Source organism: Pholcus phalangioides, unplaced genomic scaffold (genome assembly GCF_987345545.1).
Source record: "Pholcus phalangioides strain wild (caught in Gottingen) unplaced genomic scaffold, Ppha-v1.0 ptg000004l_1, whole genome shotgun sequence".
NCBI classification, from domain to species: domain Eukaryota; kingdom Metazoa; phylum Arthropoda; class Arachnida; order Araneae; family Pholcidae; genus Pholcus; species Pholcus phalangioides.
The window spans coordinates 6067519-6080826 of NW_028301597.1; the positions used below are offsets into that span (position 1 = coordinate 6067519).

The window sequence follows — 13308 nt, forward strand, 5'->3', positions numbered from 1 at the left end:
AAATCAGTAATTTTGATGAATAATTAGCCTACGGGGCTCCGCCATAGAATTTATTTACTAAAAAGGACTCCGTGAGTCAATAAAGGTTGAGAACCACTGATCTAGATCATCACTGTGATACTTAAAACAATTCCCTTATTGTGCATAACATTAGAATATATCTAGCAATCAAAATATTAAATTGCAGGACTAAAAATTAATTTCCTTTAATTTGGCTCCTTTAATTTGGCAGTGCTAATTGCATATGATGCAATTAAGAAACTGCTATAACGTATTCTTAGTGCAAAAGTAAGAATGACCAAGTTTGATTATGATATGGTATATTTAGTAGCATTTATATATATAATGCAATGTGTTTTCCCACTTGAAACTGTATCTTAAACATGCAAAACAATGCTGTCCTGCCAGCTCTGCTTTGATTGAAAATACTCTTTAAACTCTGGATTTATACAACCTGAGTTGAGAAATTTTTAGGCTAGGTAAAAATGAAAAATTACCTCAGAATTGTGTTAATATGCTTGATGGCCCCATTCTTGAAAAATCCTGTACCTAGTAGCTATTAATACTAGAACTGTGGAGTGGGTCAATTTGGCCAAAATCAAACTTCATTTTCATTTATCTCGAAAACTTAAGCGCAGATGATAAAAAAATTGTGTGACTTTTCACATCATATGAATATTAATTCACGAAAATTTTATTCTCTTCACATCTCGTATTTCAGAACTGTAAGCACTTATACCTAGAACTGCGGTTTGGATTATTTTGACCTAACATACTATTCTATAGGGAAAAAGGGGGTGTGTGTGTAGAATTTTCTCAGAAGTGGTTACCCTTTTCTAAAAGTATTTCTAAATGAAGATAGTGAAGAATAAAGGTCTTTCAAGGTCAGGGCCAATTTATTGTCTGAGGAGATTATCTTTTTCTTCACGAAAGAACAGCCACTAGAGATAAATATTCTTTTCCTTTGAAGACTTGAATACCAGGTATTCTGACAGTACTCAAGAAAGGTTTTGGGACAGTAAAAGCTTAACTCTAGAAAAAAACATAGCGATAGACGTTAGTTGTGCTCGATTTGAGAAAAAAAAACCCATAATATGCGCTGCTGTGGTGGTAGTGGTCATAGTGACAGACTCTCATCGTGAGAACCCGGGTTTGAGCCCCATCAACAGTGGTGGTCGGCTGAAGTTGGTTTTCTGTGGTTCCTAAATTTGATGTGAGCAAATGTGAGCCAATCTCCCCTTTAAATAGTCTCGCAATAGAGAGCAACAGTCCTACAAACAGTACAAGTATTCAGACATTACACTTCACTCACTTCTGAGATATAGATGGCAGCACTGAAAAATCATACACAACTCTAGATATGCAATCAGACTGTTAGGTACACACACTTACACTTTCAGCACAACTCGCTAGGTAATAAATTGCCCATGGTGATAGACCTGAGTTGTGCTCAATCGAGAAAAAAACAAAAACATCAATATGGAATAATGGAAAAAAATTGCTTTATTTTATTGCTATTTTATTTACATACCATATTCAAAATAATCCGTAAGTTTAGATCGATACATATTTTTTGCTCTTCGACAGCCTTCACAATTTCATCCATACTAGCAAGAGCTACTAATATTTTGTGCCCTATCTTCTTAGTTTACTCCAGAAAATGATGTGTTTTTACTTACAACATGCATCAAGAATTTTTCATTTACTTTGTTTTAATTCCTCTGAAGCATTTTCTCCTCATGAATCGGCCATACATTCACCAATAATTTCTGTATCACAGTCCAGGTGCTGGAAGTTTGTAGTGAACTTTGTCTATTTCAACAAAATCCAAAAATAAAATTTCTAGCTTCGTTTTTTTAGTAATGCCCCAATGTTTTGCAATCTCATCTTTACCATTGTTCAGAGAATCGTTGAAATTCAAGTGAATCACCTGATATCCTTCATCACTGAGATGACTGGTTCCAAATCCACAGCTTTCTTGAAGCAATTTTGAATTGCTTGTTGGCAAACTTTTTGCCATGCTGAACAAGCCATCCACACGACAACCACCCTGTCAATCATAGTACCAACCTATGAATGACAAGATTCAGCAACACAATGGCTATAATACAAATAATATTTTCTTATCAGTTTCTTTCACCTCTGGAGAAAAGCCTTATTTCGCGAAAGAAAAGGAATTTAGGTATTTTCTTTTTACTATCATTGGGCTTGGTCTTTGATAGTTTTTTTTTTTTTTTCGAAAATTACTTTGACATAGAAATGTACAAATGCATTAATTTAGTACAGGAAATGCAAGAATTTTTTCATTTTTTGAAATTAGAGTTTTTCGAGAAATAGAGTTTGAGAAAGAGAGCTTTGACTGTACATCATTTTTTAGTTAATTTTAAAGCCCATTTTATGTTCATACATAAATATAGTTTCCCGTTATGAATACACAATTAAACAACATTGAATGAAAGTAGGGAAAAACCCAGGAACTGAAAAGAAATTCCTCTTTTAGCTATGAAACAGTTTTTTCACAGTTTGGGTGAATTTGACCCAGTCTGAAGTTCTAGGTATACAGAAAGTGCCGCAGTTCTAGTGTTAAAAATGCGGAACTGAAGATTATATATGTATAGTTACACTTTATATTTCTTGTAGTTCCTGTACTGTATCAAATTCATAGCATTTGTTCTTACAGAATCTTTGAAATTTAACTGCTTGTTTCTAAAGAAGTCAGATTGTGAACAACAAATAAATACATTAGGGCCACACATACTCAAATACACACATGTTCTGGTATTTACCAATTTTTTAGAAATTCTGCAGAGGAACATGTATGGTTAAAATGAAATGTGATAATGTTTTTTATAACCAGTTCATTTTATTGTTTTTGTTGCACCATGGTCATATTCTGCACACGAGGGCTAATTAGACCGGGACTTACAATTTATTGGAGATTCCGAAAGGCAGCCTTTTTTTTATACTCATTGAGAGGTTGGGGGACTCCCTATGGTAACAATCTTCTTCTGTGGTCATGTCGTCGTTTCTGTTGTACCCTTGTCAGGAAAGTTTCTGACAAGGACGAATCGGGTATTAAACTTGTGACACCTCTAAACATCCTTTGGTACTTCAGACGAGTAACTTAGCGACCTGGGCTATTGCGCCCTATTGTAACTAGAGCCCAGAAATTCAGGCAAAATGCTATGCCTTTTTTTTTTGTCCATTTTCAAGCTTTTCTATAAAAATGCCTTTTCTGCCATAAATTCATATTTTAACATAGTTTTAAGTTTACTGGTGCATTTCAGAGACCGTAACATGTAAAACTTGGGTATTTTGAGCATTGAGAACAAAAGAAATGTATTTTTTTGATAGGATGGTGTTAGATGCAGTATTTCAGATGAACATAGTCCATATATTAGAAAAGCAGAGAAAAATTAGAAATTTGTTTCTCCACATGCTTCACAGTCTCGCTCAGGCATTGCATACGTATAGCTGACCGATGACTGTCCTAAGAGGTCATTAGTCGACGGTCACATAAGGCAGGGGTAGAGCTCATGTGTTTTGATTTTTTTCCACATTATAAATGCACTGCAAATAACCATGGCTATTTATTTAATACACATATTTTTTGGTATTCGATTAAATTGACCAGTTGCCCTCAGTGGTGTGCGACAGATGTAGCCACACAGGGGCCTCAGCACTTGGAGAAGTTCCACATACGTGGAAATATAAGAAAAACATTTTTTTAAACAATAGAACAAGGTAGCTATGTTTCAACTATAGAAATGTTAGTGATTGCTCCAAATAATACATCAAATAAACGAGAATTATTCGCAACTCGAAGGAGCAACACACATCAATTTCTCTTCTGTCTCTACGTCTGGTAATGGTGGCCATGGAATTGACCTGAGGGAACTCAAACACTTTATTTTGGGCTTGAAATCAATTTATCTTGGATAATAATGTAGTTATTATAAACTGTCATTGAAACAATAGACGAATTAAGTGCAACCAATTTTTCAGCTTGTTTTTGGGTCCTTAATACCTAGTTTTTAGTTCCTTCCATAAATTATGCCTTTCTAGTGCCTATTTTAGGTATTTTTAGTGCATTTTTGCCTGCTATTTATACAAATACAATGCCCAACGAGGTGGATAATTTCTACTATTTTCAGTGCCTAAACTTCCAGGCTCTAATTATAACAATTACTTTTCATTCATAAGTTATTTTTAAGTATGCAAGCTCATATATATAAATTAAAATACATATGCATACATAATATATTTTTTAAATATTTTTTTTTCCAGAATGCAAAAATGTTTCTGAAGGTACACAGCAAGTGATATCAAATAAGGTACCGACAAATTTTTGTATATACATGCCATTTTAGACACATACAATGAAATTTACATGTAAAAAGTATGTTAGATTGGGATTACACTATAAAAGTTTGATAAAAGGTCTTTTACAACACTTGAAAAAAACAACCAATAAACCTATTGATCACATTCGCTCGAATGTAATTATGCACTCTTGTTGGTTTTTTTTTTCATATTTTGTAAAAGATTTTTAGTCAAACTTTTGTAGTGTAATCCCGGCCTTCAACAAATTCTTTTGTATATATTATTATAGAATTGCTCACTTTGAATTCTCAAATGAAACTTGCTTGATACGAGAAATAAAACTGTCAAAGTTGTATAAAATCTTTTTAAATATATGAACGAATAGAGTTTCAAAAGGGAGTAAGTAATTTCATGAAATTTGAAAACACATAATAAAACACAATTGTTAGGACAATTAGGACACATTAATTATGTCTTTCAGTTAAAGAGAAAAACCTGCATGGGTGAATAAGGAATCTTGGCTTGTAAAGTCAAAAAAAAAAACTAGGCACCAGGAGCCAAGAATTTATTTTCCAACATTTGTGTGGTTTTCAGACCCAAATTTATCACGCAATTAATCACACTACCAACTAGGTATAGAATTTTTAATAACCACAGTGACCTCGCAAGTGGGATTTTTCAGGAAACCCTGCACTCTTGATACTGAGTTGCCAGAGAGAAGGTGCTTGTAAATAAAAGAGTTCCTCCTCCTCTATAAGAAAAATGAGGACTGCCAAACCTTCATGTTACATAAACATATAATGATGACTAAACACAGTAAGAAGATGAATTTCGGAAAAAAAATTCTACAGGTCTCTGCAAGGAATCAAACCAACATCCAGTTCGTTACACAGAGAGAGACATCCATGCCATATCACACAAAGTGATTTCAGCACCATGATTTCCTCTATGGAGATGACCACCTCTGGAATTTTATTTAAATATCGAAATATGGCAGAGCCAACCATCACTGGCAGCAAAGACACAGGATTTTCAGCCAGTGCAAGTGTGATCAATTGTGCATTAGACCACTGCCCTACGAGAACAATATTTCAATCAATTTCCTAGGCTGTACGAAATAAAATATGGGTGTGATTTTCATGTAGGTCAGTTTAGAAAATATACATACATGTGCCAAAATTGGCATGAACCCTATCAGTAGTGCTGAATGTAGCTTTGCCAGGGGGAGGGAGGGGTGGTACTTCCATAGGTCAACATAACCAGTCAAAAAAAAAAACCTCAAAAATTTTATTATTTTTTAAATTTTAATTGAAATTTCATTTAAATACACCTTTTAGGGACATCGAAACCTTGGGGCTCAGGCTACATGAGTCTCCCCCTCCCGAAACAACTTTCTGAGGTCACAGAGTCCGTAATTCATAATTATTAAAATCCCACCCAACATATGCCTTTGTGGGTCTAGCAACCCTAGAGGATTCCAAATGCTTGTTTTCTTCATATCAGAACGCCTATGGCACTAACGAAACACACCAGAACAAAACATTCCAATCTCGACCGTGCAAATAAGGCTAGGTCCAGAGCCGCTGGGCTAAACCACTCAAAAACCTGTTTTTAGCACAGAGCAAGGAGCGATTGACTCTGATGAAAAACAGGTTTTTGCATGCTTGGGCATAGAGTAGAGTGAGCATCTGGACTCAGCTTGGCAGATTACCTTTTGCACATAGACAAGACAGACTGACACAAGTAAAACACAGTGAAACATCATAGCGGACACCTGTTCAAATTCCATCAACAGGATTAAATGTACTTAAGTCTTATGCAACTCCCAGTAGTGGACAAAATTTTCTGCCCCACAGGTGTCTGCTACCGAGATGTTCTACTGTGAAAGAAAAAAATAATGGGGAAATTACTTATATGAGTGTCAAAATTTTGTAAGGTCGTCATACATTCTTGTCTTACTTTTCTATTATTTCCCTTTAATGGAGTAACAGCTTTCTGTACTTTTGTGGCACGACATAAGGCAGAAAAGCATGGCAAAGATGTGGAACTCTGAATTTGTCTTTATTCATCTAAATTCTCTCGGTTGGTTTCTAGTCATTGTGGATTTTGTGAATCCAGAACAGACTTTACCAGATATTGGGGACCAGTATTATTCCTGACCACCATATTCTTTGTCAAATTAAGAAGTTGCAACTTTAGAAGCTCGTTATTTGCTCATCGTCATGCTCTAGCATCTGCATTGATCATGAGCTTGTCACCTTTCAATTTGGTCCAATTATTCTGTCCCGACATTCTTATTAATAGTGAAGGATATGTCAATTCTTTCACTGACTCCTTTGTTTGTAGCTCAAGTTTGCCTTCTCTTGAACTCTCTCACATGTGTATACAAATTTATTGTTATGGTGAGGGCATATCGTAAAGAAAGGGCGTGATTCAAAAAATAAAAATTATTAAAATACTACAAGAGAAACAGACCCATTTTTTTTTTCAAAATAAAGTAATGAAAGACACATTTAAAATGATTCCATAGTATTGAGAGTATCTCCCATAGCTCCATAGTTGAGTGCAGCCATCCATAGAAACTATGAACAATCCTCTGCAGTTGGCAACTATACATTTATCTATATGCGTATATTTGCAAGATTTAGTTGGTGCTGCACAGTTTTTGTGTCAGTCAAGTAATTTTTTTTTCATCAACATTTTTTTCTCCTTGAAAATATTTTTAGGTTCCTGTTAAAGTACTTAAAATGGCCCATGTGCAGGAAAGCAGCGATGTGGAAGATAGAAAAACTGCATCAAGTGTGAAAGACTTGGCTTCAAAATTTGAGTCTATATTAATCTTTCCCAAAGAAAAAATTATTTCGTGCAGCAAGACTAGTACGCTTAACAAGTACAATGGCGTTCACCTACAAGAATCACTTGGCTCTGTAATTGAAAACAGTTACCATCAAAGTATTACTGCAACAGCATTAGATGATCTAGTGAAAGAAAACAAACTGACTGAAAATTTCAAGCCTGAAGCTGATGAAATGAAATTGGCTGAAAAAGTGAATAAACACATTCTAGTTCTTCCACAAAGACCTCAACAACCTCCAGATTATGAGACTGCTATGCAGCGGCTTGAACACATGCGTTCATCTGCATTCACAGCAAATACAGATGAAGAGATTCTCGAGAAACCTATCAGTGGATCACCTAAGAAAAAAATTCAAAAGAAGAGTGTAACATTTTCAGATGAAGTTGTTCTTGTTGCATGTGCAGAGTTTGATGATAGTGGATTTTTTACGAATCCTCTCTTAGAGCGTGTTTACCAAAAGCATCTAGAATGTGGAGGAACAGAATTGCCAGAATTGAGAGTACCTATGCTATACGCTGAAGAGGGGGACATTTCAGGAAAAAGTCTGCTCATTGAGAATAATACTGAAAGCGAAAATGTGAACACAAACCTTGAAAATTTGGCACAGTGTAACTTGTGTCATAATAAACCTATCCCAAAATCATCTGTGTACTGTGCAGATTGCACGTTTTACATGTCCAAGTACCAGTAATTTTGTGGAAAAGATCTTAAAATGTGATACCGTTTTGTTTTTTCACTATTTTTCAATACATTCCAATGTTTGAGGTGATACCCACAGACACACACACACAAGTGGTTTTTGTTCAGTATTATTGAATGTTATAGAATATCATTGTTTAATTATTTTTATATTTGTAAAATGTGATTGAACCTGATTTAAGAGGACAGCATAAGATGCATCTTATGAAAATGGAGGTATGTGGAATACTTCTCTTGTGTGTGTGTGAATTTTTTCAATATACCAGAGTGGGGTGCAGAAATGCAATTTTGGGTAGGAACTAGAACATGTTTCTTAATGCTATTATTTGAAGAGGTATGAGAACTTTTGTGACGTGATCCAGTAAAAGAATAGTTTAGACCTACTGAATGAATTACTGTTTAGAAAACTATGATTGTTGATCATTTTTTTCACACCACTCATTTTCTGCATACAAGGGCTGGTTAGGGTGGGACCTACAATTTATTGCCAATTCCTAATGGTAGCCTTTTTTTTAAAAACTCATTGAGACGTTGGTATGCTAACCCCTCAGTGTGAAACTCCCAGTGGTAGCAATCCTTTTCTGTGGTCATATTGCTGTTTTTGTTGTACCTCCTGTGTCAGGAAAGTTCATGACAAGGACAAACCGGATATCAAACTTGCGACACCTCTTAACATCCTTAGGTACGTTGGATGAGTACCTTATTGACCTGGGCTACCGTGCCCAACTACAGCTATATCATTATATTTTCCTTGTCATGGAAACAAACATAACTTTCTATGGTTAGCTCATTTCCATTTAAACCAAAGGATAGTACTTGCGTATACTTCAATGCACTGAATGCGCAACAATTGTAAGGTTGAGGAATGAATCTGCACAATAGTGAATTGACTATATCTAATATACACACAGTTGAACACTATTAGTGGCATCCTCAATGATGCACCAATTCTGCTTAGGATGAGAAATTTTTAGTGGAAAAAATCTTCTGCTTATATAAACAGGTTAAATCGTGTATCAGATATAGTGCAAAACTCATTATAGCACCAGAATTCTGTGAATTAAATGGTGACATGGCATCAGAGTTTAACTTTATATCTACTTGTTTATTTTATTCTCACTGTATTTTTTGTTCTCTCATAAGTACATGTTTGAACTTGCATGCCACCATCAAAATCCATGAAACTACTTTTTAAAATTATTATTCATTACCAGTAATAATGAACCAATACTAAAGATGGAAAATATGCATAAGGTACATGAAAGATTTGTAATCTTAAATATGTAATATAACTAACGCCGTGTATACATAATGATGAGAAACTGGTTTGGTTGGATGCGAAAAGTTTTTTCATATTTGCTCAAGTAATATATTGATCTCATAAAACTAAGGTTTAATGGATATGTTATAATTTTATGCATATAAATTTATTTTAAGAATCTTCTATTTATATATCTTGCTGGGCTGGCCAAAAAAAAAAATCTCCAAAACTTTGCATGCCACACTTGATATAATACATGCTTGAGAATCAATATTTCATATGTTAGCAGTGGGCGTGTGAATGAAAAAATACTCGCTCCGTCAAAAGTTTTACATGCCCCAAGCATGTCGAGCAATATATTTGTCCAGCCCTGCACACATCCAGTGCTTTTTCTCTTTGGAAGTGTAAGTATCTATACTCATAAACATTTTATTACAGCACATCACATCTAATTTCAGCTTGAAAGAAAAAATGTGCAGATACTGCATACTACCAAAAAAAAAAAGCACTAACTACAACCCATTTTTGTGTTTCCCTCATAAGCTATTCATCAAGTATATTTGTCCAAATCGTTTCATAGCTTGAGTGTGCCAAAGACAAAGCATTGTTTTTTGTGCATATAGTTGTATGTGAGTGCCGTTGATGTATAAGTGCCTTATTTTTATATATTTGTTTGTTTTTTTTTCTATTTGAAATAAAATATTCTTTTTTTCCTACGTGGACAAAAGTTTCATATTTCTTTTTTTATTAAATAAATCACAACCCTCTCACAATGGGTTATGTCGTTCATATTGCCAGCCAAAAAGCTTGTAGGCATCAGAGTTTGACTGCAATATGCTACTAGTGCTTAGACTCTCAAAATCGATTCTAAGTCTTGCTTGATTTGTAGCATTTGGTGGAGGAACTATGAGATGAATATTAATACAGTCATGTCTCTTTACCGTAAATCTAAAGGGACTTGGGACACTTTTTTTCAGCCCACAACACTTCTGGGAAAGAGATTTTCTGGATATTATGCTAAAGCAAACTTTGGAAAGTAAAGGTAGTTATCTTCTCCAGGAATCAAACCTGGGTCTTGTTGCAAACACACTTGCCTGCCCCGTTTGATTCCCGGAAGAAGCAACTAACTTTTCTTTCCTAATTTCGCATCTTCATAAATAACAGCCCTAAAGTATTTTTCCTACACCAAAAAAATTATTTCATTTCGCTGATGCTTTGCCCTTTGACTGCACGATCAGATATATAGCCAAGAATCTATCTACACCCGACTGTAGTATTCTGTTATGTAGACAGAATATGTGAATTGTTTGCTTCTCCTTCTAACTGTGAAAGCCTCAGACAGAATGCAGTTTCACAACACTAAATCGTGTGTAAGAATAAAAATTTCTCAAGCTCTAGATCAAAAGTAGGATGTATGGTACTTGATGTAGATGTGATAAAAATATATAGGTGAGATCTTCGAGAAAAGTTTTTTTGATTTCCGGCACTCTTGGATGGCACCACTGTACTGACACCATAACAAATACCGCTAACAGTTTTCAAACACAAGCATGAGATGTAGGCTGACCATATTTCCTTGAGAAAAATCAGAAAAATTTCCTTGAGGAAATCGGGATTCTAAATACAAAACATTGCCAATTATCACTAAAAATGATGCCCAAAGTTGGCAAATATTGCTGAAATCACTGAAAAATCACCAACGGCAGGAGACAAAGCAATTGGATCAAAATGAATTCTATAGATTATAACACATTCAACATGACAAAAATATCTGAGATGAACTACTATATATAGTGTCATAATTATCATAATATAAATTTATGAGTTTGGAAGATAATTTAGTACCATACACTTAGATCAAGCCTGCCCTCTGCTGGGAACAGTTCTAGAACTTTATTTTCTGTTTATTACACAAATACACTTTTATCACTTATTTCGTCTGCATCCCTGGATTGCTTCCCTCTGAGAGTCTAATTTAGTCTGAATTTTTTGATAGTGTGCTGATTTTCATTACTTCAATGACCAATTTGTTCAGTCATTTGAGCAGGGGCCCTTTCTGCAGTAAATTTATAGCATGAAGAAACAAAAAATAAGAATCATCCCGGGGCCCCAGGGCTTGAGCCCCGTCAGCCCCACCCTCGTGGGGGCCATGAATTTGAGTAATGGTCTTTCAGCGGTACTTCATAGCCTACAGGAATTTATCTACATTTCCCATCGCTACTCGCTAAACAGTACGAAAGTTATGGCAATTAGAAGAGGTAGTGGTTCTCTCATTTTGGAAATGGGGGACCACTCAAACTTGAAGGCCTGTCTGTTGATGGATATCACTAGTTTCTGCTGTATGTTCCATCAACAAATGAAAATTTACTTTGCTTACCCTCCTTGAGAACACAATCTGAAGTAAGAAACCCCAGGTAACAATGTCTACAATGGGAGACAATTATAAGACACTCATAAATTTTATGAAAGCAGAAGGAGCAAGCAAAAAATATCAAAAATTCTATTATCATTTTATGATGGTCATTTATTATTATGACCCTCATCGCCTTGTCAAAAACAGGTTATATTGGGTGGTCGTTATATCGAAAGGAAAACGAATATTATAATCGGAGTGCTGAAAAATTTAGGACTTCTCACAACAATCGCTATAATGGAATGGTCGCTCTACCGTGGGGGTCATTATAACGAGCTTCAACTGTATGTATGTAGTATAGACAAAATTATGACACCCCACTGATTTTTAAGGAAGACTAAAATAAAATTTAAATAAATTGCATGTAGATTTATCAAAATCAATATTTTGTGCATCCATTTCTGTCTGTTAATAAGAAAAAAAAATGATTTAGCCAAATCAATCAGCATGTCACAAGAGACATCATTCCAATCCTGTGATATGGCTGCTTTCAAATGCTTGGTGGGGAAAAAAATTGCCTCCTACCTGTATATACATAGAATGTCCCACAAGTTTTCCACGGGTTGAGATCAGCAGGAACGAGCTGGCCATGAAAGGATGTTCATGTTTTCTTGCTTGAATCACTGTTTTGTGTCACCCAACACATGAAATTGATGCATTATCTTGTTGGAATATGCAATCTTTGCCACAAAGGACTTCTTTACATACATTAAATTGCTTGTGAAAAAGTTCTACATAGCTTTTGAGTTCATCCCCGAGAGCAGAAAAACTATAGCGGTCTTTCCTTAGGCAGAAAATGCTCCCCAAACCATCACTGCACCACCACTCATTTGACGGCTCATTAACTGCTGCATTACAGACCTCAAATCATGCCAATATGAATGGAAACCATCGGGATCATCAAGATTAAATTATTATTTTTTCACCAGAGAACATGATAGGGTACCACTGACGAGTCCAAAACGTGGTACATTTTGCAAAATTCAAATGGTCTTGTTTGTGTTTCAAAATTAATATGGTGATTTTTCTTCCTTTTCATGAATTTTATGTTACTTGTAAAACTTGAAATTCTTTAAAGTGTTCAATGTGAGTGCTGCAGTTGTAAGGTAGATTTCATATATCCGAAAGACATCTTGGTCATTACTACTAGAACACAAACATTATGCTTTGTTCAGGAAGACAAGCTTGGGGTGCACCCAGATAGTTTTTTTACAGTCAAATATTCCTTGGTTTAAAAAATTTGTAATGGCACATTGAGAACGTCCAATTTAATTTGTTGTATATATTTTAGACACATTGGTGCCATGCAACAGCCAAATTTAATGAGAATTTCAGCTTCTTGCAGCTCTGTACCCCGTGGCATTTTTTTCTACTGATGAAGTAAAGGTGGTATATTTTTATTGGTTTGTTATCCAGTGACATAAAGATGATATAAAAAAATGATTTGCATAAAGTAACGCAATGCTACACTACTTTAAAGTAGTGGAAATGAAAATGTCTTATATTTTTGTTCTTATAATTTCTTACTGGAATTCACAAAAATATTGAAATATGAAAAAACTGTTTCTTGGATGTCCTTGTAATTTCACACATAATGGTAAATAACATGTACTTGAGTTTCATTATTGTAGATATATGTGTGTGCATTTTATTTATTTATTTACATCCACAAAAGGCTGTGTACTTAGAATTTTGTAATACCACTAATTACTTTTGGGTACATTTAAGTACTTTTGTCTGTTTTCCTCTCTATAA

General features: G+C 34.8%; 1 protein-coding gene across 1 annotated transcript in view; it reads left to right on the forward strand.

The window, feature by feature from the left end:
* LOC149086495 (uncharacterized) overlaps window positions 1-9856 on the forward strand; it is a 115737-nt gene extending 105881 nt beyond the window's left edge. The window contains exons 16-17 of the mRNA XM_089255943.1: window positions 4288-4334; window positions 7050-9856. Coding sequence (XP_089112069.1) covers window positions 4288-4334; window positions 7050-7871 — 869 coding nt within the window. The 3' untranslated portion in view covers window positions 7872-9856. The remainder of the gene's footprint in view (window positions 1-4287; window positions 4335-7049) is intronic.
* Window positions 9857-13308: the final 3452 nt, after the last annotated feature.